Raw genomic sequence first — 26,763 nt, forward strand, 5'->3', positions numbered from 1 at the left:
ACGACCCCAAGCAACTGCGGTTTTACATAAAGTCATTAAAAAGCATTTTGTCCAATACTTGAGAGGAAAAAAGTGGCAGAGCCAGCTGCAAATATTACAATTAATTTTGGTTTAAGTAGACCTTCGTCATAAAGTACGCATATCTGGTGGTAAAGTTTCGGCGTTATAACAAACTTCGGCCCGAATAAGTACCTGAAGGTAGAACTATTATTCTTGCAATGAACCTGTCGATTACTTTAGCAAGTTTGAAATACGATTACAAAATCAGCCGTGATACAATCACTTACTTATACATCACGAACTTGTTATACATCATCAAAACATGTTTTGTGTCAATCTTATCTATTTTTGCTCCTAGAATAGATCGGGTTTTACTCTATAAAGTTGATCTTTAAAAGTAAAATCTTAAGACACTGTGCAATGATTTCTATTTACAGACAGATACATCAATGTAGACTCGTATCTTACTACCGTAATTCTTTCATTGCTTCAGGTTATCTCTAACTTTTATTTCAACTTTCAAATTGCACATTTACTGAACGACTTCATTAAATTAGGTAGCAAAGCAATCTGCGTGAGAGTGGAGTGTTTAAAGAAATAACTGTGTCTTGGAATGAGGGATTAGGGTCTTGCCGAACGATGACAAGTGAACATGTACAGCAGGTGCGCTAATGCAAAACAGCACTTTTCTGTGTTGACTAAAATGAAATTTAACAGCCTCTAGATTGGGGAAGAAGTCGCACGAACTTGTGAAAAACGAGACGAACCCCCCCCCCCTCCCCTCCCACCAATTAGTGTCATTACCGTCTTCGGGGAGTGACTACTACTGCTGTCTCAATGAGGTTCTCGTCTCGGCCCTTCAAAATATCTAATTCGTGAAGTTTAAAAGAAAGATTGATGTAGGATAAAGATTTAAGAAACAGACAAGGAAATGAGGGAGGGTGAAGTTACTGAGTACTTGGAAAACCAATTTTCTCACTGGTCTGCTCCAATCTTATACTTACTGCGGCAACTCTAATCAGAGAGGGACATCTTTCTAAGGCATAGCCATGGGGTGGGGGAGAAGGGGGTATTTAACACCCCTCCTAATTTTTCTGTTAAGACTTCCAAGGGTGTAAAGGGGATATTTACCCCTCCGATTTTTTTGGGTAAAGACTACCCTGTTCCACTCAAGTGCCATTTTTTTTATCAGCGTGTACCATCCCCCCCCCCCCCCCAAAAAAGTGGTCTTTTTTTACCAGGGGCGTTTTGCGAGTGCCCTTTTTGGAATTTCGCGCGCCGCCCTGAAAAGCGCCATCTATTGTCCGATATAGTGCATGATCGCCCAGTTTGAACTAGTCTTGAGTATAGCCCTATATCATGCTTCCACCATTTTAGTCATGTTCCCTGTATCCAATTTCAGTACTGAATGATAATGTGTTTGTGCAAAAAGGAACCAGACTATATTTCCCTCCAGCCTCGCTGTGGTTACATTGATTTGGATGGGAAAAAAAATCAAATGGCTGCATCATGATAATTATCTATTACCTGTTCGCGTTATCCACGGAGCCAAATCCTGGAGAACGTCCGACATGTCCTGACATGCAAATTTACGCATGAACCACTCGGTAGCACAAAATAATGCAGTCAAAACATTGACTAGATTCTTAATTATTGAAAGTTGATTAGGAACTTAGTTAAACATGCAGAGTTTCAAACTATGACTAGAAAAAGTAGTTGAATTTGACTCCAAGTTTAGTCATTTGCACATTACTTTTTTCAATACTGACTGGAACAATCTAGTCAGATTGACTGATTTTCAGTTGCACCAAGTTGAACCTAAATAGCTAGTCAAATTTAACTGGTTTCTAGTCAAATCTGAATTTTTTGTTAAAGTGAGGGAAGCTTTGCATCCGAGAACAGAGGTTGTCATTATCACCACTAGAGGGCAGTGTTCAGGGGTTGCTTTTTGGAGTTACAGTGCGCGAATCCGCGCACGTGATCACACAGTACACTCACGAGGCCCCTCTCAATGGAGAAAGCATCCTGCACGCTGTTATATACAAAGTTACTGCCCCGTGACGTAGCCATTGAAGGGGGTCTTCGTGACAGAATTAATAGCGTGCCCGGATTGGACCACAGACTCGGGGCCGGGGGGGGGGGAATGGCAGAGAAACATTTTGGATGGTGGAATGCAGCTCTGGAAGTGCTCTAATGTGGAAAGAAAAATGTAAGAAGATAAGATAGTTAGCTTGAGAAACGGCGTAAGGGGAAACCTGAAGATGTGATGACAATTTTGTGCTGCTTATTGGGTCATGGTGCAGCGGTGATGAAATATTAAAGAGTGAAAGGAAGAGGCAAGGAAGGGTGGGGTAGGGTTTGGTTAGGTTGACAAGGAAAGTTAAGGACAAATGCGTAAAAAGGAAAATTTACTTTGTGAATTCAACAAAGTAAACATGTTACCCATCCCTATAGCTCAATGAGTTAAGTCACCGGCTGGGACTGTCTGCGAAGTCCAGGTTATGCATCTACTCATAGGTACGGGGCTCTTTTGCTGTCTCGGCAGCAAGGCATAGGGTGTCGCCTCGTGTCCTCCCTTAACGGTGCTTGTCCCTCCGGGGTTACATGGATGGACAGGGAAGGAGGTGTGGTGGGCCGGGGAATCCGAGACCCAGGAAGAGCCCTATATGGGAGATGGTAACCAATCGCGACCCCCGAATGCTTCGTCAACACCACATAACTTTTTGTTTTTCTTTATCCCATTATTTTTTCATTGTCGAGACTTTATAAGATACAGTAATGACGAAAAGGTTTTCTTCCAAAATAAATTCGCCCTCGGTAACAATCCCAGCCGGGCTACTGAAACACATTATTCATTTTCACCAGCCAGCATGTTTTTCTTTTTATACAGTGTCTTATAAACAAAAATGTGCATACATGTATAGCCTAAAACATGCATCCTGAGGTTGGTTGTTATGCCATACACTTCGCATATAAATCGATATTCATTTCCAATAACTTCAAATATCACAGAGCCTTGTGATATCACAGAAAAACTTGTTTTTCTCAAAATGTTTTAAGCAATCGAAATGAGAATCAAAGAAATGCAGCGATTCCTATTTCTAATGCTAATATGAAACACATACAATTGACAAGAGCTGTTTCGACGAACTACGTTACCAAAACAGCAAATTCTGAGCGGACTACTTTTCGTACGTTTATTTCCAAAAACAAACTGCGCGTAGGTTTGACCGTTAAACGTGAATAGCGCCCGCAATCAACTAAAAGTAATCACACAACTGATCGTCATTGCACACTTGTACAATAATTTTGTAATCACAAACAATTCTTTCTAATCACAACAGCAAACAACCCCTAACAACTTTAATTCTGATAAGAAAACACATACTTAATAGGATCGGCGAACTACGTCGCCCAAAACAGCTAATTATGCGCGAACTACTTTTCGTACGGTTAACCCCCAAACCAAACCTGTGTAGGCTTGACCGTTAAACTTAAACAGCGCCCTCAACTGACTGAGAGTATCACCCACAAATAATCGTCATTGGACAATGTACCCCGAATTCTTTCCAATCACTACAATATCAAGGAATTCGAACGCACCTTACTTTTTCTTCCAATATCCGGCGTTACACTATTGACAGCGCACTCTGTTACGTAATTTTCTAGCGCGTTCATTGTTACGCCGAACTGCCTATTCAACTTCACTCTCGATGGAGGAACCACCCCTCTCTCAACCTATTCTTCTTTTGTTTTTTTTCACTTCTTGCAATCAACAATTCCTTGCATGTCGCGCGACTGTACAGCCAAGAGCTGGTCTCGCGCCTACGTATGTATTAGGCCAAATCCAGGACAGTTGTTTTAGGGTGGGCCAAACCTTTTTGTTTGTTCCCCGATAAAGTGGGTCCAATTGAATGTTCCGCCCGAAATTTATATGAAAAGCAAGGGGCCATATATGGCATCGGTGCACGGTGGCGCAATTTTAATGATGTACGCAGGTGGCTGCCTTTTTGCGACGCAAGTTTAGACAAAGAAATAGTTCGGTAAATTTTTTTTTTGGGGGGGGAGCATAGCCCCTGTTGTCCCCCCCCCCCCCCCCCCGCTCCCCAAAAGATCTGCCGTTGCGTAATAAATGTCCCTATTCACCTGTGGCATCTTGACAGAGCCAGTTGGTTTTAACCGATTTTTTTCTGATTGAGTAAAATTCCAGCAAGTTCCACATTTTTGTATTCCACTTTATAAATCTTGAGTTTTTCAACTCGCTAAAATAATGCGATCCAAGTCATTGATTTGTGTTTTACACAAAGCTGCGATAAACCGGGAAATGTTTGTTTCAGGAAATAAAAAGGTCATCATATCCATGTTTTGGTATAAAAAAAAAGAAGTCAGTAATCGTAAGCTCTTGCGAAGATATGAACCTATCACATCCCTGCCCATGGTTTATGAACTGTAGGTTGTTCGATAATTTAGAAGGGCTTGGAAAAAGTGTACTTGTAACAGGGTCGATAACAGGCCGGTGTGTCTGTATGTACACTAGATAACACACATAGTTCTCCAAGGCATGGTTGACATGAGCAGTTTTAGTTCAAATGTAATTGTTGGAGTGGTCTGATATTGCCATAGTAACCAGAACCGCATCGTTGTGTCATTTTTTAGCGGGTTTTGACCCACGGTCAAGTGAACATGAGACCCCATCATGAACTTTGACAAAGTATGAGTAACAAAAATCTGGAAGATGACCGTTTATGCTAAAAATGATTTTATAGCTACAATCAAACTTCAAAACTTGTTTTTTTTTCTCAATAGGCGGGTCTGGTTTTAATTAAGCAATCGAAATGAGAATCAAAGAAATGCAGCGATTCCTATTTTTAATCCTAACATGAAACACACGCAATTGACAAGAGCTGTTTCGGGGAACTACGTTACCAAAACAGCAAATTCTGAGCGGACTACTTTTCGTACGCTTAACAAACTGCGCGTAGGTTTGACCGTTAAACTTGAATAGCGCCCTCAATCAACTAAAAGTAATCACGCAACTGATCGTCACTGCACACTTGTACAATTATTATGTAATCAAATACAATTCTTTCTAATCACAACAGCAAAGAACCCCTTCATTTATCTACATTTATCTTTAATTCTGCAATTACTCCCTAATATGAACACACATACTTAACAGGAGCTGTTTCGGCAAACTACGTCGCCCAAAACAGCTACTTATGCGTGAACTACTTTTCGTACGTTTAACCCCCAAACCAAACCTGCGTAGGCTTGACCGTTAAACCTAAATAGTGCCCTCAACTGACTGAGAGTATCGCCACAAATAATCGTCATTGAACAATGTACCCGAATTCTTTCCAATCACTAACAGTATCAAGGAATTCGAACACACCTTACTTTCTCTTCCAATATCGGGCGTTACACTATGGACAGCGCACTCTGTTACGTAATTTTCTAGCTCGTTGATTGTTCCGCCGAATTGCCTATTCAACTTCACTCTCGATGCAGGAACCACCCCTCTCTCAAACCATTCTTCTTTTGTTTCACTTCTTGCAATCAACAATTCGTTGCATGTCGCGCGACCGTTTAGCCCAGTACTGGTCTCGCGCCCACGTATGTATAAGGCCAAATCCAGGACGCAGTGGGTTTTTTTTTAGGGTGGGCCAAACCTTTTTGTTTGTTCCCTGATAAAGTGGGAACGGTCCACTTGAATGTTCCGCCCCAAATTTGATATGAAAAGCAAGGGGGCAATATGGCATCGGTGCATGGTGGCGCAATTTTAATGATGTACGCAGGTGGCTGCCTTTTTGCGACGTCAGTTTAAACCAAAAAAAAAGGTTGATTTTTTTTTGGGGGGGGGGCATGGCCCCCGTTGCGCCCCCCCCCCCGGATCTGCCGTTGCGCATGAATGTCCGGGACATTCATGTCCCTATTCAACTGTGGCATCTTGACAGAGCCAAATGCATGTATTCCACTTTATAAATCTTGAGTTTTTCAACTCGCTATAATTATGCGATCGAAGTCATTGATTCGTGTTTTACAAAAAGCTGCGATAAACCAGGGAATGTTTGTTTCGGGAAATAAAAAAGGTCATCATATCCATGTTTTGGTATAAAAAAGAAGTCAGTAATCGTAAGCTCTTCTGGAAGATATGAACCTATCACATCCCTGCCAAGTTTATGAACAGTAGGTTGTTCCATAATTAGAAGGGGCTTGGAAAAAAGTGAACTTGCTTGGGCGTTTCTTTTCTATAGTTTCAATACCGTATCTCGCTTCCAATGCAACATCCCCGAATACATTGTACCGTCCAAATACAGGTTGATCGGGTAAAGCGGTGTGTGCTGTATTCGCTCTTTGTTTTGCAATGTTGGAACAAAAGCGAAGAAGTTGAATTCAGTGGCGACTTCGCGTCCACAAAAAAGGGAGAGCGCATTGTGAATAGTGCGTTGCACCCAAAAGTAAAAGAAAGTATTAGGTAACTTTTCCGCGGTGAGCCATTGTACATGCATTTGTGGTTTGTTCCTTCGGAAACAATACTTCGAGTCGCTCTCGCGAGACCGAAACCTCTCCTTGCAGTCTTACACCAAACCAGGGATTGTGATGACACGCCGTACGGTGAACCGGCCCGCCGCCGCCCGCAGGTGCGGCTTTCGAAATTTCTTCGGTCAGACATTTTGAAGACCTTTTCATATTCCGCAGGCAATCCCCGCGGGTGTGCTCACGGTTTCTAAACGTCGTTTGACTAGGAAAATAGCAATTGGACAGTCAATTTCCGATATTAATGGATTGGAAAACAGTTCAGATGCTCGGCGTGTCTGTTTGTAATGAGCGCAAACGCAACCTGAAATAAAAAGCTTCTTATTTGCATGCCCCCAAAATATTAATAATAATAAACATGCTTTGGGGGGGGATTGAGCAGTATTTCAAAGAAAAACAGTGATAAAGAAAGAACTAGAAGATAATTGTATATACATTTAAAGAAACAAAGGAGAAAAAACGTCCAAAGATGTGTCGTAAATGACGCTTTTTAGCAGCTCCCATCTAACTTGCAATACAGACACCCTAAAATAATAGCATTGGGGGCGTAGATATAACACGTTCTAATATTATTGCTTTAATTTTGTGCTGTAGTATTAATTTCATCAGATTCACATCCTACATCCTATTCAACTTTGTCTCTCACAGCAAAGCGCACATAATAAACAAAGCGTGACGTCATTATGTCTCAGTATAAGTCATTTGGGCGACATGCAGACACTGAGTTTCAATACCGTATGCATGTATCTTTCTTTCCATGCAACAGGCCTGCACCGCCCAAGCACAGGTTAATACAAGCCCGTATATGACCATTCGCTCTTGTATCGCGATGTTGGAACGAAAGCGGAGAAGTTGAACAGGCGAAGGCTTCCCATTCACATTGCAATATAACGTATATGCTTTGAACAAAAGAAGTTACGTAACTTTTTGTGTTACGTAATGGAGGGCTAACACGAACAGTGCGCTACACCAGTCGTGAAACAAAAACCGTATCTTGAAAGCAACTCTTTCACAGTGAAACCAATTATTTGATCCTCTGCAAAGAAAAGGTGAACAATCGTCTTCGGCCGGAAACAAAGCTCACGAGTCGCTCGCGCGAGACCGAAACCTCTCCCTCGGTCTGAAAACAAACTATACCAGGAATAGTCGACACATTGTGACCAATATAACAGGAACATAACATGCTCCATAGATTATCATTTCCATGTTTTGGTATAAAAAAGTCAGTAATGGTAAGCTCTTGCGGAAGATATGAACGTATCACATCCCTGCCCAGTTTATGAACAGTAGGTCGTTCGATAATTTAGAAGGGGCTTTGAAAAGGTGTACTTGCTTGGCCGTTTCTGTTCAATAACGTATCTCGCTTCCAATGCAACAGACCTGAAAACCGTCTCAATGCAGGTTGATCGGATAAAGCGGTGTGTGCTCTATTTGCTCTTTGTATCGCGATGTTGGAACAAAAGGGGAAAAGTTGAGCTGACGACTTCGTGTTCACAAAAAAAGTTATGTAACGGCGGGAGAGCAAATTATAAATAGTGCGTTGCTCTCAAAAGTCAAAGAAAGTAACTTTTCCACTGCGAACCATTGTGAATGCATTTGTGGTTTGATCATTCGAGTCGCTGGCGCGAGACCAAAACCTCTCTGTGCAGTGTTACAACAAACCAGGGATTGGGGACGAGACACCGTACGGTGAACCGGTCCGCCGCCCGCCGCCCGCCGCCCGCCGCCCGCCGCCCGCCGGTGCGGCTTTCGAAATTTCTTCGGACAGACACTTTGCAGAACTTTTCGTATTCCGCAGGCAACCCCCGCGGGTGTGCACGGTTTGTGGGGGAAGCGACATTAAAGATGACACCCCGTGCTGTTTACATACCTTTTCTTTTAGACTGACTAGTTTTCGATGTGCATCTTTTGTTTAAAGAGAAAATTTACTTTTATTCCAATTTTGGGCGTCTGCTACACTCTGAAAAAAGGGAGTTTTCATTTTGCACACAAACAAACCCACCCTGCGTGAGCTGAATTAATATCTGACAGCCAATATTTCGAAGAAATAAGTCAGTTTCTAAACGTCGTTGGATTCTAGGAAAATAGCAATTGGACAGTCAATTATAGAGGTGAAACGCAGCGAGGGGACGCGTCTTTAACAATTGAACCTGTGATATTTTCGGCTTTTAATCAATCCCCTCCCCAACAACAATGAAATCGCTAAGTTTCTCACTGTAGAAGAGTTCATTCTTCACTTTTGCATATAAGACATGATATAGGTTGGCAAGGGTGGATCCAGGGGGGCCAACGGGGGCCATGGCGTCGCAATAAAGGCAGGCACTGCATGCGTACACCACCATCTTTTCCTCCAAAAGAGGATTTGGTTAAAGTGGTCAGAAATAGCCTCAGATCACACATTGTCCAAACACGTCGTAAATGACGCTTTTTTAGCTGCTCCCATCTGACTTGCAATATGTGTTTTTAAGACACCCTAAAATAATACCATTGATAGGGAGCGTCAATAACACATTCTAATTGCTTTAATTTTGTGCTGTAATATTAATTTCATCAGATTCATATCCTACATCTGATTCAGCTTTGGCTCTCATAGTAAAGCAAACAAAGCGTGACGTCATTATGTCTAAAAGGTGTTTTGGGCGACATGCAGACACACTGAGTTTCGATATGTATCTTTCTTTCCATGCAACAGGCCTACACCGCCCAAGCGCAGGTTGATACAAGCCAGTATATGCCCCATTCGCTCTTGTATCACGATATTGGAACAAAAGCGGAGAAGTTGAACAGGCGAAGGCTTCCCATTCACATTGAACAAAAAAGTTACGTAACGGAGGACTCGTACGATACGAACAGTGCGCTACACTCGTCGTGAAACAAAGACCGTATCTTGAAAGCAACTCTTCCACGGTGAAACCAATGAAATAAACATACTAGGAATAGAAGACACATCGTGACAACATAACATGCTCCATACATGCTCATACCAGTCAGCTACCGTCGCGTCCCTCGACTATGTTATAATACGGGCACTCGTACGGTGAGCCGGGCCCGCCGCTTTCGAAATGCCTTCAGCAAGATAATTTGGCAATTCGTGATTGAAAAAACGATAGTGAAAATCGAACCTTTCTTACAAGTGTTAGCTTAAAATTCTTAAAGCAGACACGAGGTCAAAGTGAAAGGAAAGAGGAGAGGACATCGAGTAGTCAGTGGTTATATACTGCAACATGGACTTACCTGTTAAAACGTTTCGCTATAAGTCATTTCAGTTCAGTTCATTTATTTCCAGTGTTCACAAATCAGTGTGTTGTAATACATAATGTATATTGCACATCCAACAAAGAGTGAAATCAGTAGAGGAATCCATTAGAAAACACAGTTTGTGTATGGGCATGGGCCCTATAAACACCATAGGCCTAATGTTCAGAAACCAAGTGACAATCAAGCAAATTCAGAGAAAAAGATTTACATGCAAAGTTAAACAAGGGTACATATCAATAATTGTATAGGCCAACATAGGAATATGAGGAATAAATAACTATAGTTTCATTGTTTTATATATCAACAAAGTTAATATTTAGCAAAATATATTTGTAAACTTGCAGAACTTCTTCAGGAATCAGTGGAGAGTACTATAACTTGGTTTCCTTATCGTTAATAGGTTTTGAAACAAAAAAAGTAGTTAATGGCGGATGGAAAATGAATAGTTTGCTGAGTAAAGTGGTGCATATTGAAATTCCTAAAAAAGGATTTAAGGATTGAAGAGTATCAGGTTTTGGAAATAGACCGATACATTGCAGGAATCAAAATACGGCGAATGTACCGTATACGAATACAAAAAAATCAGCAAAAGTGCCTAAATGAAACAGGTTCGTTTACAAGTCATTTAAATCGTTTGTTTATAACGGGAATTAGAAGCTTAGAATACAGAGCGCAGATTGAGCTGAAAATCCGCCAAGTGTTTCCGACTACATATTATTAAGATTCAGTGGTTCGAAAACTGTGATTACAATTAGCCTAGTGGTTAGGGTCATCGTCCACAGACCGCGGGGTCCGGGGTTCGAAACGGACCGCGGTGCATTTTTTTGGTTTCAATACACGCGCTCGGTCATTTACTTTAAGAGTCTTAATTTCCCGTCGTCATATACCAACCGACCTTAGCTCAATGAGTTAAGTCGCCGGCTGGGACTGTCTGCGAAGTCCAGGTTATGCATCTACTCATAGGTACGGGGCTCTTTTGCTGTCTCGGCAGCAAGGCATAGGGTGTCGCCTCGTTTCCTCCCTTAACGGTGTTTGGCCCTCCGGGGTTACATGGATGGACAGGGAAGGAGGTGTGGTGGGCCGGGGAATCTGAGACCCAGGAAGAGCCCTATATGGGAGTCGGTAACCAATCGCGACCCCTGAATGCTTGGTCAACACCACATAACTTTTTGTTTTTCTTTATCCCATTATTTTTTTTTCCATTGTCGAGACTTTATAAGGTACAGTAAAAACGAAACAATTTTCTTCCAAAATAAATTCGCCCTATAATTTAACATTTCTTCTAGCCGGGCTTCTGAAGCAGACTCTTAATTTTCGCAAACCCACATGTTTTTCTTTTGTACAGTGTCTCGTAAACAGGAATGTACATACATGTAAAACATGTATCCTGAGGCAATCGTGTGGGTGTTTTTTAATAAACATCAATTGTATTTGCGCTAAAAAAATAATAAAATTAGACACAAATTGATACAGGTGTATTCTCTGAATTGAATGATGTATTTCTTCCGGTCCTTTCATCTTTGCCGTAGCCCAATAATTGTCCCCTCGCCAGCCGGGCTACTTAGGCTTGCGGGCCACCGCTAAAGTCGAACCCCGAACTTATGTAAAGCCCAAGTCACACATTCACGGTTGGAGCTACGAATATCCACGGTTTACAAAGAATCAATCGATCACCATGAGCCGTCGAGATTCGTGGAGAAATCGACTTTTTAAGAATGCACTACGGTTTCAGGACGGATGGCCACGACTGTCCTACGGTTTCTCTACGAATATACCACGTTTTGTCAAGAATATGGACGGATTGGTGAAGAATATCGACGGTATTACTAAGAATAATGACGTTAACGCCACGGCTGTCTGCGATTGGGCCACGGATGACGAAGGTTCTCCTATGAATGAAACGTGGATATATTCGTAGTAAACAACCTTAGCAGAACCCTAGCACATCCGGGCATATCCGTAGGACATTCGTACCGAATTCGTAGATATTTCTACTACAAATTAGCTACGAATCTCCAAGAATATGCACGAATAGCCAGGAATAACTCTACGAACAAATACGGTTGTCCTATATGGATGTCCCAGGGCATTGCACTACGGATTAATGTTCATGACGGTTCACCTCGGAAGTTATGAACAGTTTAAAACTTCCGTAGCCCCTCCACGAATACCCAAGGAAGATGACGCATAACCACGGATGTACTATGGATAAATACGGTACTCCCACGGTTTATCACGAATTTCAAACCGTAAAGATCCGTAGCCCAAAACCGTGAATGTGTGTCTTAGGCTTAACAGTTTTACCAACATTTTCATTGTAAACAGAAAATTCAAACACAATGATCATCTCTGCCTGTACGAGTATCTATTTGCTACTGGGTTGGTGGGAAGCAGATATTGATATAAAGTGTCTTGCCCAAGGACAAATACACTTCAATAGCAAGGCTGCTTGTCAGGACCGCACAATGACTCAACTGCATTCAATTCACTCCACTTGGAGTCTTGCTATTGCCTTTTTGCATCCTCTGCTGCAGTCCAGCAAGATGAAGGCCCAAGGTGAAGGCCGGAAGAAATCTTGAAAAAAATACGGGCTTTTCTACAACTTTGCGGAAAAGCCAAAAATTCAAATACTAGGCCTTTGGGCGAATTAGGCGAAGGGTTGCCTAACGTGGTGGACCTTTCTGATAAATTTACCCTGTAAAAAAATTATCATAAACAACTATAATCTCTTATTTTTGGGGATTTCTTTGAACTTGTTCAAGACCCCACGTTATAGGCAGCCCTTCGCTGTCTAAGGTTCAGCCCAATTTACAGACGCCTCCTTTTTCCCCATTTTTTTGTTTTCTTAGCTGAATATCATGATTTTATCATATCGTTTGTCCCCCCCTCACACTTTTTTTCGTCACTGAATAAAAATTGTAGCCTAATATATATTCTATAGCTCAGAACAGCTGATTCAATGACTCCAAACTCGAAAATGATGTTTAAATGATAATCTTTTGCTAAAACAAATTGCCTAAAGTGGTCAGAAATTGACTTAGATTGCAACACAGTGCGTCTAGAATCCACAATTTTTCAGGGCCCTTAAGCGGGCCCCGAACCCTACGCCGTTAGGGCTTCGCGCTACGCGCTCGCATGAGTTACGATCGAGGTATGTCCCCCCCCCATTTTTTTTAGAAACGATTGACGCATGGAGGAACCACCCCCTCTCTCAAACTATGCTGCTGTTGTTTCGCTTCTCGCAAATAAATCAACAATTCTGGGGATCCAAATGAGGCTGCTGAAAAAAAAAATAACGTAAAGAGTGCACATGCGCAGTAATCAGCTATATAAGGCCAAAACAATTAGTCGGTCTCTGGTCAGCGCCCGCGTCGCTTTTAATCATGGTTCTTGGGCTCAAGGGCCCCCTCCCTTTGTGTCCCGCCCACACCCAATTAGGAAAGGTGAAAATGAGATTTGCGAAGTTAAAAAAAAGTCACTGAGTGCCACCCCCTCCATTAAGATAAGGACCCCTAAGCACCCCTCCCCTTCGAATTGGACCCCCGTTATGCCACTGGGGCTGCAGACTATAATGTTTTAACAGAGGCGTAGCATGCAAGGTCGTTCTTATTGGTACCTGCATCTTCTAATGGTGGCGCTGTTCAAACCGGACGATCATGCACTTTATAGTTTGGAGGGCTGAGATGACAAGCGTTTTGAGACGATTAGCTCCTAAAGCCGGTAGGCCTAATGACACTAATTTGTGGGGGGACTGGTTTCTCACAAGTCAGTAGCGCTACTTCTTCACCCAATCTAGAGGCTGTTATATTTTCATTTTAGTCAGCCCAGAAAAGTGTTGTTTTTCATTCTACATTAGCGCACCTGCTGTACATGTTCACTTGTCATCGTTCGGCAAGACCCTAATCCCTCATTCCAAGACACTGTTATTTCTGAAACACTCCACTCTCACACAGATTGCTTTGCTACTTAATTTAATGAAGTCGTTCAGTAAATGTGTAATTTGAAAAGTTGAAATAAAAGTGAAGCAATGAAAGAATTACGGTAGTAAGATACGAGTCTACATTGATGTATCTGTCTGTAAATAGAAATCGCTGCACAGTGTCTTAAGATTTTACTTTTAAAGATCAACTTTGTGGAGTAAAACCCGATCTATTCTAGGTCTTTAAAGCAAAAATAGATTACATTGAAAGTTTTGTTGAAGTATAACAAGTTCGTGATCGTATAAGTAAGCGACTGTATCACAGCTGGTTTTGTAATAGTATCTTGCTAAAAGTGACTAATCGACAGATTCATTACAAAAGGTCTACCTTCAGGTACCTAGATCGGGCCGAAGTTTGTTATAACGCCGAAACTTTACCAACCGATATGCGTACTTTATGACGAAGGTCTACTTAAGCCAAACTTAATTGTAATATTTGCAGCTAGGGCTCTGCCACTTTCTTCCTTTCGTGTATTGGAAAAAATGCTTATGAATAACTTTATGTAAAACCGCAGTTGCAGCGGGTCGTCGAACTAGCTTTTGCTACTAAAGTTTCTTAAAATGGTTCGAACAGTCTTCAAACTGAAGTTGATTTCACAGAGTAATTACGACTCTCTTATATTGAAATATATACGTGAACAAATTAAACAATAAGTAAAAATTAAAAGCCGTCTGTCCTCGTGGAGAAATTGCAGTGTGGTTTTAACGCTTTTCTAAAAAGTCTTCATAGCAGTTTCATAGTATTTGAGGAATATTATTTGTAAAAGGCACTTACAAAATGGAGGTACGTGCTCGAACCAGCAAGCAACGTCCCTCCTTCTTATTCTGCCATTACGTTTACGTCATGCGTTTAATACTCAGGAACTTGTCTGTTATTTTTGCCGCTGTTTTTTCCCTTCAAAATCTACCATCATGTTTTGCAGTGTTTGAATATATAGTTAAATTTGAATCAAATATTGAGTATCAGAAACAATTTGTCACACACGCTGGACAAACGGCTTAAAAATAATCACCCCAGAATACCACCTTTAAACCTGAGGAGAAAAACAGCAAAATTACTTCAAGACGAAAGAAAAAATCAAATCAAGATAAAAGGAACAACTTCGCTACTAATTCTACGTTAACTAAGCCGGGCACCATGCCCGTTCAGGTCGTGTATCTTGCCGTGTTCTCTAGCAATATTCCACGATTTCCTCCCAGTAGCATCCCTCGTGGCAACATTACTCATGGATGTTGTTGGCCTTTACGCCTTGCCAGCGGGACGTGGCCTGAAGGAAGTGGCATCATCCTCAGCCTGAAACTCATCTGTAAAAAATACAATATCAATTTTGTTTCAATCGTAGATTCTTAGGAACAATGTACACGTACTTTTTGACTGGACTCAGAACCAAACTTGTGATTTACTCATGTACTCTGACTCGTAATGGACTTGACTATACAACACATCTTTCGAAAGAAGGATCTAGACATAAGCTCGGCCTATCATTCGAACAAAATACCTGATTTGTGTTCATCTCGCTTGTGGTAGGGGTGTATGTGGACGTGCGGCAAGCCCCACTGGATGCGGTTCTTCCTGTATACGAAACACAATCGGAGGTCTCAGTTACTAGCATGGACATAGGACCTATCTACACCTACTGATGAAGGCATTTGGCTAAAAATAAAATGGGTCAGCGGAAAGGCCTTTAAAAAACTTCAAACATCTAATTCTCCGTTAATATAAAAAATGCGGATTGAAAATCACTTGGATTCAACAAATCGCATGTTTTCCCCGTTTAACAAAGTATAACATGTTAACTTTTTAAAGGGACATTGCGCCCAAGAGGGCTACAAAACGTGTTTAAACGAAATTATGTTAATTGGAAAGAGCATTTAGCAATAGGGTATAAACGTCCACACAAACATTCCATAAAAATTGACGTTTTTGTGTTCATCTTTCGAGATCATGCGAGTATGAATTTTGAGGGTCAACCGTTCTCAAAAACGAGCTGTCGGGTGCTAGCCGTGATTCCTGCCGCACATGTTCCACCGGTACATCGCTTTCTGCGGACGTGCGAAAAACAACATTTGTGTATTGGTGCACGTACGTGAATACATTGAAGGACACGGCTAGAAAATACGTAAGTAATGCCCCTTTAAGTAGGCTAACGAGCTATTTAATTTATGCTCAATGGGCAAGTGACAGCGGAAACTATGTGCTGAGCATAATCGTGGTAAGCAGAGAAAATGCGTGCTTAGCAATACCAGGTAGCCAACCAAAATGCCATGGGATTAATACTGCTTGTGACTGATTGTCCACCGTTTTCTGCTTAGGAAGTAATTTTGCTAAGCATTATCTTCCGCTCAGCAGATCATAAAGGATGGATTTTTTTTTAATGTACAATAATTATAATGAAATTATCTTACAGGCCTGGTGGGAATGCGTCCATGGTCTCTCCGTATTCCTTGCTGTCAATCGCTTGTATTAAAGCTTCCAATGACTTGGCGTCATCTGAATGTCAGAATGCAAACATCGAGAAAAAAATGGTCACAAATACAAAGGATGTTACACTATATGAACCATGTGACCAGTTATACTAACGGTTATCCCAAACATTTAATCATCCTTTGCATGTTAGTTTGCTCATAATAAGCCTTTAAATACCAAAAGTCCATTCTGAACATTTTCACTTCGTTACCACGGGACGTTTGACAAACTTCGTATAGCGCCTTTACATACACGGACTACATCATGTCAGTATGATAAGGGCCTTGAAACGAATTTAAAAATGACAGATATATGCAAGTATTCTTTCCTCTAAATTGTAGGAAAATGAGGAAATACTTTGCAGTTTTTGTTTTTGTTTGTATTGAAAGTAATCTGTAATGTTTCAATCGTTCTTATGAACAATTATTTAGGTACATTTACTTTGTGACTGGACTCCGAACCAAACTTGTGATTTACTCATGTACTCTGACTCGTAATGGACTCGACTAGAAACAACACTGGTTTCGAAATAAGGGTCTAGACATAAACATGGTCTATCATTAAAACAAATTACCTGATTTCACGTTGCTTTCATCTCGTTTGTGAGGCAGGTGTAAGTGGACGTGGCCCCAGGCGATGTGGGGCAGGTGTACGTGGACGTGCGGAAAGCCCCATTGGATGCGGTTCTTCCTGTATACGAAACACATGTGGAGGTCTCAGTTAATAGCAGTTATGGACATGACTGTGGGACTAATCTAGGCCTACCGATGAAGGAATTTGGCTCCGCGAGAAAGCCTTTACATAAGATTGAAAATCATTCGGATTCAAAAAATGGCATGCTTCTCCCCGTTTGCCAAAGTATAAGCAAAATCTTACCTTTTTAAAGGCATATTACGCCCAATTGGGCTACAAAACGTGTTTTAAACGAAATGGAGCATTTAGCATTAGGATATATACGTCCACACAAACATCTTGTAAAAACTGGGCGTATTCTGGTAATCTTGCGAGACCCATGCGAGAATGAATTTTGGGGGTCAACATTTTGACTCTCAAAAACGAGCGGTGGTGCTAGTCTTGATACCTGCCGCACATGCTCCACCGTTTCATGGCATTCGACGGACGTGCGAAAAACAACATTAGTGTGTTGGTGCTGTGTGTATTACGTGTCGCACGTACGTGTACCTTACACTGAAGGACACGGCTGGAAATACGTAAGTAATGCCCCTTTAAGTTAGCTAGCTAGCTATTTGATTTTACGCTCAATGGGCAAGTGATAGCGGAAACTATGTGCTGAGCATAATCGTGGTAAGCAGAGAAACTACTTGCTTAGCAAAATTAGGTATTAAGCAACCAAAATGCCATTGGATTTATACTGCTTGTGACTGGTTGCCAACTGTTTTCTGCTAAGTAAGTAAAGGCATTATTTTCCGCTCAGCAGATAATAAAGCTGATGATCTTAAATATATATCTATACCAATGATGAAATGAACGTACAGGGTCGCTCCGTTTTCATTGCTGTTAATCGCTTGCATTAAGGCTTCGAATTCCTTGCTGTCATCTGTATGTCAGAATGCAAACATCAAAAAAAGAAAAATTGTCACAACTACAAAAGGATGTTACCATGGGCGTCACGAAGGGGATAAATGCATCTGTGTCTACGAAGTACGAACGTAAGTACATGAAATGTTAGCAGGTATCAAAACGTTGTTTCAAATTTCAAAGGATCCGATGATCGTAATGATGTTGATGGAATTGGTCCATGATGTGTTTAACCTATCGCGCGCTATAACCAATCAGATAGCGATGACTGATCATGGATGCTGTTCATATTTTATTATAGACATCCTATTGAGTCGGTCAGTCAGTCAGTTAATTAGTCAGTCAGTCAGGTACATACAGAGAAGACTCTAGGCTGGCCCCGGACAAAAAAAATTCAATGCAATGTGAGAACTCAGAAACAGAAACTGAAAATGATATAACCAACCTGCCAGAGCAACTGCAGCACAGGCTCCCAGCATGAGAACTATGAGGAGATTCATGATGATGACGACGAGGTAGCAAAGGCTTTGCAGAACTCCGAATCAACTGTAGCAATAACGGTGGTAGTGATGTAGCCTAGTGGTAGCGAACTAGGGCTAACTATCGGCCTTATATAGATTCCAGCCCCACAGGGAATCTGCAACCAAAAGGAAAAAAGTACTTGAGATTGTTTGCCGATCGGAAACATGTTTGTAGAGGTGATAGCAATTTCCCCTCAGAGCGGCAAGGGAGTTTGCCTATTTTAGCCAACATGTTTGCTTTTGTCGAAATTAAAAAAGTTTCAATCTGAGATGAAACATAACAGTGGTAATTATTTTTCTTCATTTCCGTCGTTTACCTATTCATCGTGCTTGTTTGTTCTAACGTAGATCAAAATTGATATCATCAAACAACTCGATCCATCAAACTGACAAATTATATGTACTTCTTACCTTAATAATCAGAATTCTTCTAAACACATAATTAATATTTACATTATGTGGACACACTACTCCAACAAAAGTTTCTAGACTAAGTGTTGTCCGATTGTAATTGCATAGATTGTGCTGGTATTCTGGACTAGCATTTTGTCTAAGTTTTTACCTTTATCATCTATTTTTTGGCCCTGCACTTGTCCTTACATTTCCTTGTCAACCTAACCATACCCTATCCCCTCCCTTCCTGGCCTCTTCATTTCATTTACCCCGTTTTTTCCCTCAAACTAATTGTTTTATTCTCATATTTCTTTGTCTATAAGAGTTCTTGAAGTGCCACATTCCGCCAACCGATTGTTCCCTGTCACCCCAACCCCACGGAGTCTATAGTCCAATTAGTAGCGGCACCAGACTACAATTGGCAGGGGGGGGGGCAATGGTAATTGGTAATTATTTTTCTATATTTCCGTCGTCGATCACCCTTGTTGTTCTGACGTAGATCAAAATTGATATAATCAAACAACTCAATCCATTAAACTCACAAAGTAAATACACTTCTCACCTTAATAATCAGAATTTTTTAAACACGTGATTAATATTTACGTTATGTGGACACACTACTTCAAGAAACGTTTGTATAGAGCCGTCCGATTGTAATTGGATAGAATGTGCTGGTATTTTGGAGTAGCCCTGCCTTTCTTTCTTTTACCTACATCCTCCATTCCTGGTACTGCTCTTGTCCTTACATTTTCCTTTTTAACCCAACCATGCCCTACTCCACCCTTCCTCACCGCTTCCTTTCACTTTTTAATATTTCATCACCACTGCACCATGACCCAAATATTCAGCCCATTGTCATCACATCTTTAGGTTCCACTTCACCCCGTTTTGTCCTCAAACTAATTGTCTTATATTCTCGCAATTCCTTATCCAAATGTAAGAGTAATGTCAATGTAAATGTAATGTACATTCCGCCATCCGATTGTTCCCTATCACCCCCCCCCCCTCCCGCCGCCACAGAGTCTATAGTCCAATCAGTGGCAGCACCAGACTCACAAAATGGGGGAGGGTCAATTGGGGACAAGGAAATATTTTTGGGGGGCAGTCAAAATATAATCTGACGATATCTTAAATCTAAGGGGAAAGTAAGTAACTTAAATTAAGCACGTGTACACCCCCACGTAGCCATTGTCATAATTGGTCCGGAAATAAGCCTCTACAACAACTTAGAAGTGTAGTCGTACGTATGAATGAGAAAATGTATCAAACCGCAGAATGGTGTACAACAAGATGGTCCGGAAATAAGCAACTTAGAAGTGAAGTCGTTTTCAGGAATAAGACATGAGAAGATGTATCAAACTGCAGAATGGGGGCTTTTTTTTAGTCGCCATTTAGTTATTGGGCTCTTCCTTTAATTTCCCCTTAGATTTTGGATATCATCAGAGTATATAATAATTCCTTGCTTCTATTTCCCCCCCCCCCCCCATTGTAGTCTGGTACCACTACTAATTGGACTATAGACTCCGTGGGGTTGGGGTGACAGGGAACAATCGGTTGGCGGAATGTAGCACTTCAAGAACTCTTATAGACCAAGAAATATGAGAATAAAACAATTAGTTTGAGGAAAAAAACGGGGTAAATGAAATGAAGAGGCCAGGAAGGGAGGGGATAGGGTATGGTTAGGTTGACAAGGAAATTTAAGGACAAGTGCAGGACCAAAAAATAGATGATAAAGGTAAAAACTTAGACAAAATGCTAGTCCAGAATACCAGCACAATCTATGCAATTACAATCGGACAACACTTAGTCTAGAAACTTTTGTTGGAGTAGTGTGTCCACATAATGTAAATATTAATTATGTGTTTAGAAGAATTCTGATTATTAAGGTACGAAGTACATATAATTTTGATGGATCGAGTTGTTTGATGATATCAATTTTGATCTACGTTAGAACAAACAAGCACGATGAATAGGTAAACGACGGAAATGAAGAAAATAATTACCACTGTTATGTTTCATCTCAGACTGAAACTTTTTACTTTCGACAAAAGCAAACATGTTGGCTAAAATAGGCAAACTCCCTTTGCCGCTCTGAGGGGAAATTGCTATCACCTCTACAAACATGTTTCCGATCGGCAAACAATCTCAAGTACTTTTTTTCTTTTGGTTGCAGATTCCCTGTGGGGCTGAAATCTATATAAGGCCGATAGTTAGCCCTAGTTCGCTACCACTAGGCTACATCACTACCACCGTTATTGCTACAGTTGATTCGGAGTTCTGCAAAGCCTTTGCTACCTCGTCGTCATCATCATGAATCTCCTCATAGTTCTTATGCTGGGAGCCTGTGCTGCAGTTGCTCTGGCAGGTTGGTTATGTCATTTTCAGTTTCTGTTTCTGAGTTCTCACATTGCATTGATTTTTTTTGTCCGGGGCCAGCCTAGAGTCTTCTCTGTATGTACCTGACTGACTGACTAATTAACTGACTGACTGACCGACTCAATAGGATGTCTGTAATGAAATATTAACAGCACCCATGATCAGTCATCGCTATCAGATTGGTTATAGCGCGCGATAGGTTGAACACATCATGGACCAATTCCATCACCATCATTACGATCGTCGGATCCTTTGAAATTTGAAACAACGTTTTGATACCTGCTAACATTTCATGTATTTACGTTCGTACTTCGTAGACAAAGATGCATTTATCAATGAACCGTCCCTTTCAATGTTGATGCTGTAACACAGCACCGCCGGCCGAAATTTGCAGCATCGAATCGGTGGGAGGGAGATGAATATGCATCGTATATGTGCCACTCTTATCTTATAATTAGGAATTGGAGACACTTCTGACGTTCAACATGCAGCAAATGTAAATAGCAAGGACTGAAATAAACAGTGTCACCTTTTTTTCCAGGGGTGGAAAAAATTAGCGCCCCCTTGCCCCCCTCGTGACGCCCATGGTAACATCCTTTTGTAGTTGTGACATTTTTTCTTTTTTTGATGTTTGCATTCTGACATACAGATGACAGCAAGGAATTGGAAGCCTTAATGCAAGCGATTAACAGCAATGAAAACGGAGCGACCCTGTAAGTTAATTTCAACATTGGTATAAATATATATTTAAAATCATAAGCTTTATTATCTGCTGAGCGGAAAATAATGCCTTTACTTACTTAGCAGAAAACAGTTGGCAACCAGTCACAAGCAGTATAAATCCAATGGCATTTTGGTTGCTTAATACCTAATTTTGCTAAGCAAGTAGTCTCTGCTTACCACGATTATGCTCAGCACATGCTTTCCGCTATCACTTGCCCATTGAGCGTAAAATCAAATAGCTAGCTAGCAAACTTAAAGGGGCATTACTTACGTATTTCCAGCCGTGTCCTTCAGTGTAAGGTACACGGTACGTGCGACACGTAATACACACAGCACCAACACACAAATGTTGTTTTTCGCACGTCCGTCGAATGCCATGAAACGGTATCAAGACTAGCACCACAGCTCGTTTTTGAGAGTCAAAATGTTGACCCCAAAAATTCATTCTCGCATGGGTCTCGCAAGATTACCAGAATACTCCCAGTTTTTACAAGATGTTTGTGTGGACGTATATATCCTAATGCTAAATGCTCAAATTTCGTTTAAAGCACGTTTTGTAGCCCAATTGGGCGTAATATCCCTTTAAAAAGTTAAGATTTTACTTTTACTTTGGCAACCGGGGAGAAGCATGCCAGTTTTTGAATCCGAATGATTTTCAATCTTATGTAAAGGCCTTCTCGCGGAGCCAAATTCCTTCATCGGTAGGCCTAGATTAGTCCCACGTGTCCATAACTGCTATTAACTGAGACCTCCACATGTGTTTCGTATACAGGAAGAACCGCATCCAATGGGGCTTTCCGCACGTCCACGTACACCTGCCCCACATCGCCTGGGGTTTACCACACGTCCACTTACACCTGCCTCACAAACGAGATGAAAGCAACGTGAAATCAGGTAATTTGTTTTAATGATAGACCTTGTTTATGTCTAGACCCTTATTTCGAAACCAGTGTTGTTTCTAGTCGAGTCCATTAAGAGTCAGAGTAGGCCTACATGAGTAAATCACAAGTTTGGTTCGGAGTCCAGTCACAAAGTAAATGTACATAAATAATTGTTCATAAGAACGATTGAAATATTACAGATTACTTTCAAAACAAACAAAACCAAAAACTGCAAAGTATTTACCTGCTAACATTTCATGTACTTACGTTCGTTCTTCGTAGACACAGATGCATTTATCAATGAACCGCCCCCTTTCAATGTTGATGCTGTAACACAGGCACCGCCGGCCGAAATTTTGCAGCATCGAATCGGTGGGAGGAAGATGAATATGCATCGTATATGTGCCTCTCTTATCTTATAATTAGGAATTGGAGACACTTCTGAGGTTCAACATGCAGCAAACGTAAATAGCAAGGACTGAAATAAACAGAGTGTCACTTTTTTCCAGGGGTGGAAAGCGCCCCCTTGCCCCCTTCGTGACGCCCATGGTAAAATCCTTTTGTAGTTGCGACATTTTTTCTTTTTTCGATGTTTGCATTCTGACATACAGATGACAGCAAGGAATTGGAAGCCTTAATGCAAGCGATTAACAGCAATGAAAACGGAGCGACCCTGTAAGTTAATTTCATCATTGGTATAGATATATATTTAAAATCATAAGCTTTATTATCTGCTGAGCGGAAAATAATGCCTTTACTTACTTAGCAGAAAACAGTTGGCAACCAGTCACAAGCAGTATAAATCCAATGGCATTTTGGTTGCTTAATACCTAATTTTGCTAAGCAAGTAGTTTCTCTGCTTACCACGATTATGCTCAGCACATAGTTTCCGCTATCACTTGCCCATTGATCGTAAAATCAAATAGCTAGCTAGCTAACTTAAAGGGGCATTACTTACGTATTTCCAGCCGTGTCCTTCAGTGTAAGGTACACGTACGTGCGACACGTAATACACACAGCACCAACACACTAATGTTGTTTTTCGCACGTCCGTCGAATGCCATGAAACGGTGGAGCATGTGCGGCAGGTATCAAGACTAGCACCACAGCTCGTTTTTGAGAGTCAAAATGTTGACCCAAAAAATTCATTCTCGCATGGGTCTCGCAAGATGACCACAATACGCCCAGTTTTTACAAGATGTTTGTGTGGACGTATATATCCTAATGCTAAATGCTCCATTTCGTTTAAAGCACGTTTTGTAGCCCAATTGGGCGTAATATCCCTTTAAAAAGTTACGATTTTGCTTATACTTTGGCAAACGGGGAGAAGCATGCCATTTTTTGAATCCGAATGATTTTCAATCTTATGTAAAGGCCTTCTCGCGCAGCCAAATTCCTTCATCGGTAGGCCCAGATTAGTCCCACATGTCCATAACTGCTATTAACTGAGACCTCCACATGTGTTTCGTATACAGGAAGAACCGCATCCAATGGGGCTTTCCGCACGTCCACGTACACCTGCCCCACATCGCCTGGGGTTTACCCCACGTCCACTTACACCTGCCTCACAAACGAGATGAAAGCAACGTGAAATCAGGTAATTTGTTTTAATGATAGACCTTGTTTATGTCTAGACCCTTATTTCGAAACCAGTGTTGTTTCTAGTCAAGTCCATTACGAGTCAGAGTACATGTACATGAGTAAATCACAGTTTGGTTCGGAGTCCAGTCACAAAGTAAATGTACATAAATAATTGTTCATAAGAACGATTGAAACATTACAGATTACTTTCAAAACAAACAAAAACAAAAACTGCAAACTATTTCCTCATTTGCCTACAATTTAGAGGAAAGAATACTTGCATATATCTGTCATTTTTAAATTCGTTTCAAGGCCCTTATCATACTAACATGATGTAGTCCGTGTATGTAAAGGCGCTGTACGAAGTTTGTCAAACGTCCCGTGGTAACGAAGTGAAAATGTTGAGAATGGACTTTTGGCATTTAAAGGCTTATTATGAGCAAACTAACATGCAAAGGATGATTAAATGTTTGAGATAACCGTTAGTATAACTGGTCACATGGTTCATATAGTGTAACATCCTTTGTATTTCTGACCATTTTTTTCTCGATGTTTGCATTCTGACATTCAGATGACGCCAAGTCATTGGAAGCTTTAATGCAAGCGATTGACAGCAAGGAATACGGAGAGACCATGGACGCATTCCCACCAGGCCTGTAAGATAATTTCATTATATTTTTGTTACATTAAAAGAAATCCTAATCTTTATGATTTGCTGAGCGGAAGATAATGCTTAGAAAATTTACTTCCTAAGCAGAAAACGGTTTACAACCAGTCACAAGCAGTATAAATTCCATGGCATTTTGGTTGGTTACCTGATATTGCTAAGCACGCATTTTCTCTGTTTACCACGATTATGCTCAGCATATAGTTTCCGCTATCACTTGCCCATTGAGCGTAAAATCAAATAGCTAGCTGGCTAACTAAAAGGGGCATTACTTTCGTATTTTCTAGCCGTGTCCTTCAATGTAAGGTACACGTACGTGCACCAATACACAAATGTTGGTTTTCGCACGTCCGCAGAAAGCGATGTACCGGTGGAACATGTGCGGCAGGAATCACGACTAGCACCCGACAGCTCGTTTTTGAGAGTCAAAACGTTGACCCTCAAAATTCATTCTCGCATGGTCTCGAAAGATGAACACAAAAACGTCAAGTTTTTATGGAATGTTTGTGTGGACGTTTATACCCTATTGCTAAATGCTCTTTCCAATTAACATCATTTCGTTTAAGCACGTTTTGTAGCCCTCTTGGGCGCAATGTCCCTTTAAAAAGTTAACATGTTATACTTTGGTAAACGGGGGAAAACATGCGATTTGTTGAATCCAAGTGATTTTCAATCCGCATGTTATATTTAAACGGAGAATTAGATGTTTGAAGTTTTTTTGGGCCTTTCCGCTGACCCATTTTATTTTTAGCCAAATGCCTTCATCAGTAGGTGTAGATAGGTCCTATGTCCATGCTAGTAACTGAGACCTCCTATTGTGTTTCGTATACAGGAAGGACCGCATCCAGTGGGGCTTCCACATACACCCCTACCACAAGCGAGATGAACACAAATCAGGTATTTTGTTCGAATGATAGGCCGAGCTTATGTCTAGATCCTTCTTTCGAAAGATGTGTTGTATAGTCAAGTCCTTTACGGGTCAGAGTACATGAGTAAATCACAAGTTTGGTTCTGAGTCCAGTCAAAAAGTACGTGTACATTGTTCATAAGAATCTACGATTGAAACAAAATGTATATTGTATTTTTTACAGATGAGTTTCAGGCTGAGGATGATGCCACTTCCTTCAGGCCACGTCCCGCTGGCAAGGCGTAAGGGCCAACAACATCCATGAGTAATGTTGCCACGAGGGATGCTACTGGGAGGAAATCGTGGAATATTGCTAGAGAACACGGCAAGATACACGGCCTGAACGGGCATGGTGCCCGGCTTAGTTAACGTAGAATTAGTAGCGAAGTCGTTCATTTTATCTTGATTTGATTTATTCTTTGTCTTGAAGTAATTTTGCTGTTTTTCTCCTCAGGTTTAAAGGTGGTATTTTGGGGTGATTATTTTTAAGCCGTTTGTCCAGCGTGTGTGACAAATTGTTTCTGATACTCAATATTTGATTCAAATTTACTACATATTCAAACATTACAAACCATGATGGTAGATTTTGAAGGAAAAAAAACAGCGGCAAAAATAACAGACGTGTTCCTGAGTATTAAACGCATGACGTAAACGTAATGGCAGAATAAGAAGGAGGGACGTTGCTTGCTGGTTCGAGCACGTACCTCCATTTTGTAAGTGCCTTTTACAAATAATATTCCTCAAATACTATGAAACTGCTATGAAGACTTTTGGGAAAAGCGTTAAAAACCACACTGCAATTTCTTCACGAGGACAGACGGCTTTTAATGTTTTCTTCTTGTTTAATTTGTTCACGTATATATTTCAATATAAGAGTGTCGTAATTACTCCGTGAAATCAACTAATCAGTTTGAAGACTGTTCGAACCATTTTA

At 41.0% G+C, this 26,763-nt stretch overlaps 2 protein-coding genes across 2 annotated transcripts; one reads left to right on the plus strand and one right to left on the minus strand.

The window, feature by feature from the left end:
* Positions 1-13,745: 13,745 nt before the first annotated feature.
* On the minus strand, positions 13,746-17,776 carry LOC119734215. The gene is made up of 5 exons (XM_038207579.1): positions 17,736-17,776; positions 16,816-16,931; positions 16,181-16,265; positions 15,274-15,347; positions 13,746-15,079 (listed from the first exon to the last, which is right to left on the minus strand). The coding sequence occupies exons 1-5, from the start codon at positions 17,771-17,773 to the stop codon at positions 15,018-15,020; spliced, it is 375 nt and encodes a 124-aa protein (XP_038063507.1). The 5' UTR covers positions 17,774-17,776; the 3' UTR covers positions 13,746-15,017.
* Positions 17,777-20,876: 3,100 nt separating this feature from the next.
* Positions 20,877-26,217, plus strand: LOC119734519. Its single transcript, XM_038208051.1, has 8 exons — positions 20,877-21,059; positions 21,720-21,783; positions 22,566-22,687; positions 23,286-23,349; positions 24,150-24,271; positions 24,827-24,911; positions 25,755-25,819; positions 26,014-26,217. Exons 1-8 carry the CDS (start codon positions 21,005-21,007, stop codon positions 26,073-26,075), a joined length of 639 nt encoding a protein of 212 aa, XP_038063979.1. The 5' UTR covers positions 20,877-21,004; the 3' UTR covers positions 26,076-26,217.
* The last annotated feature ends 546 nt before the right edge of the window (positions 26,218-26,763 follow it).

This window comes from Patiria miniata, unplaced genomic scaffold (assembly GCF_015706575.1).
Source record: "Patiria miniata isolate m_02_andy unplaced genomic scaffold, ASM1570657v1 HiC_scaffold_27, whole genome shotgun sequence".
Lineage (NCBI taxonomy): Eukaryota > Metazoa > Echinodermata > Asteroidea > Valvatida > Asterinidae > Patiria > Patiria miniata.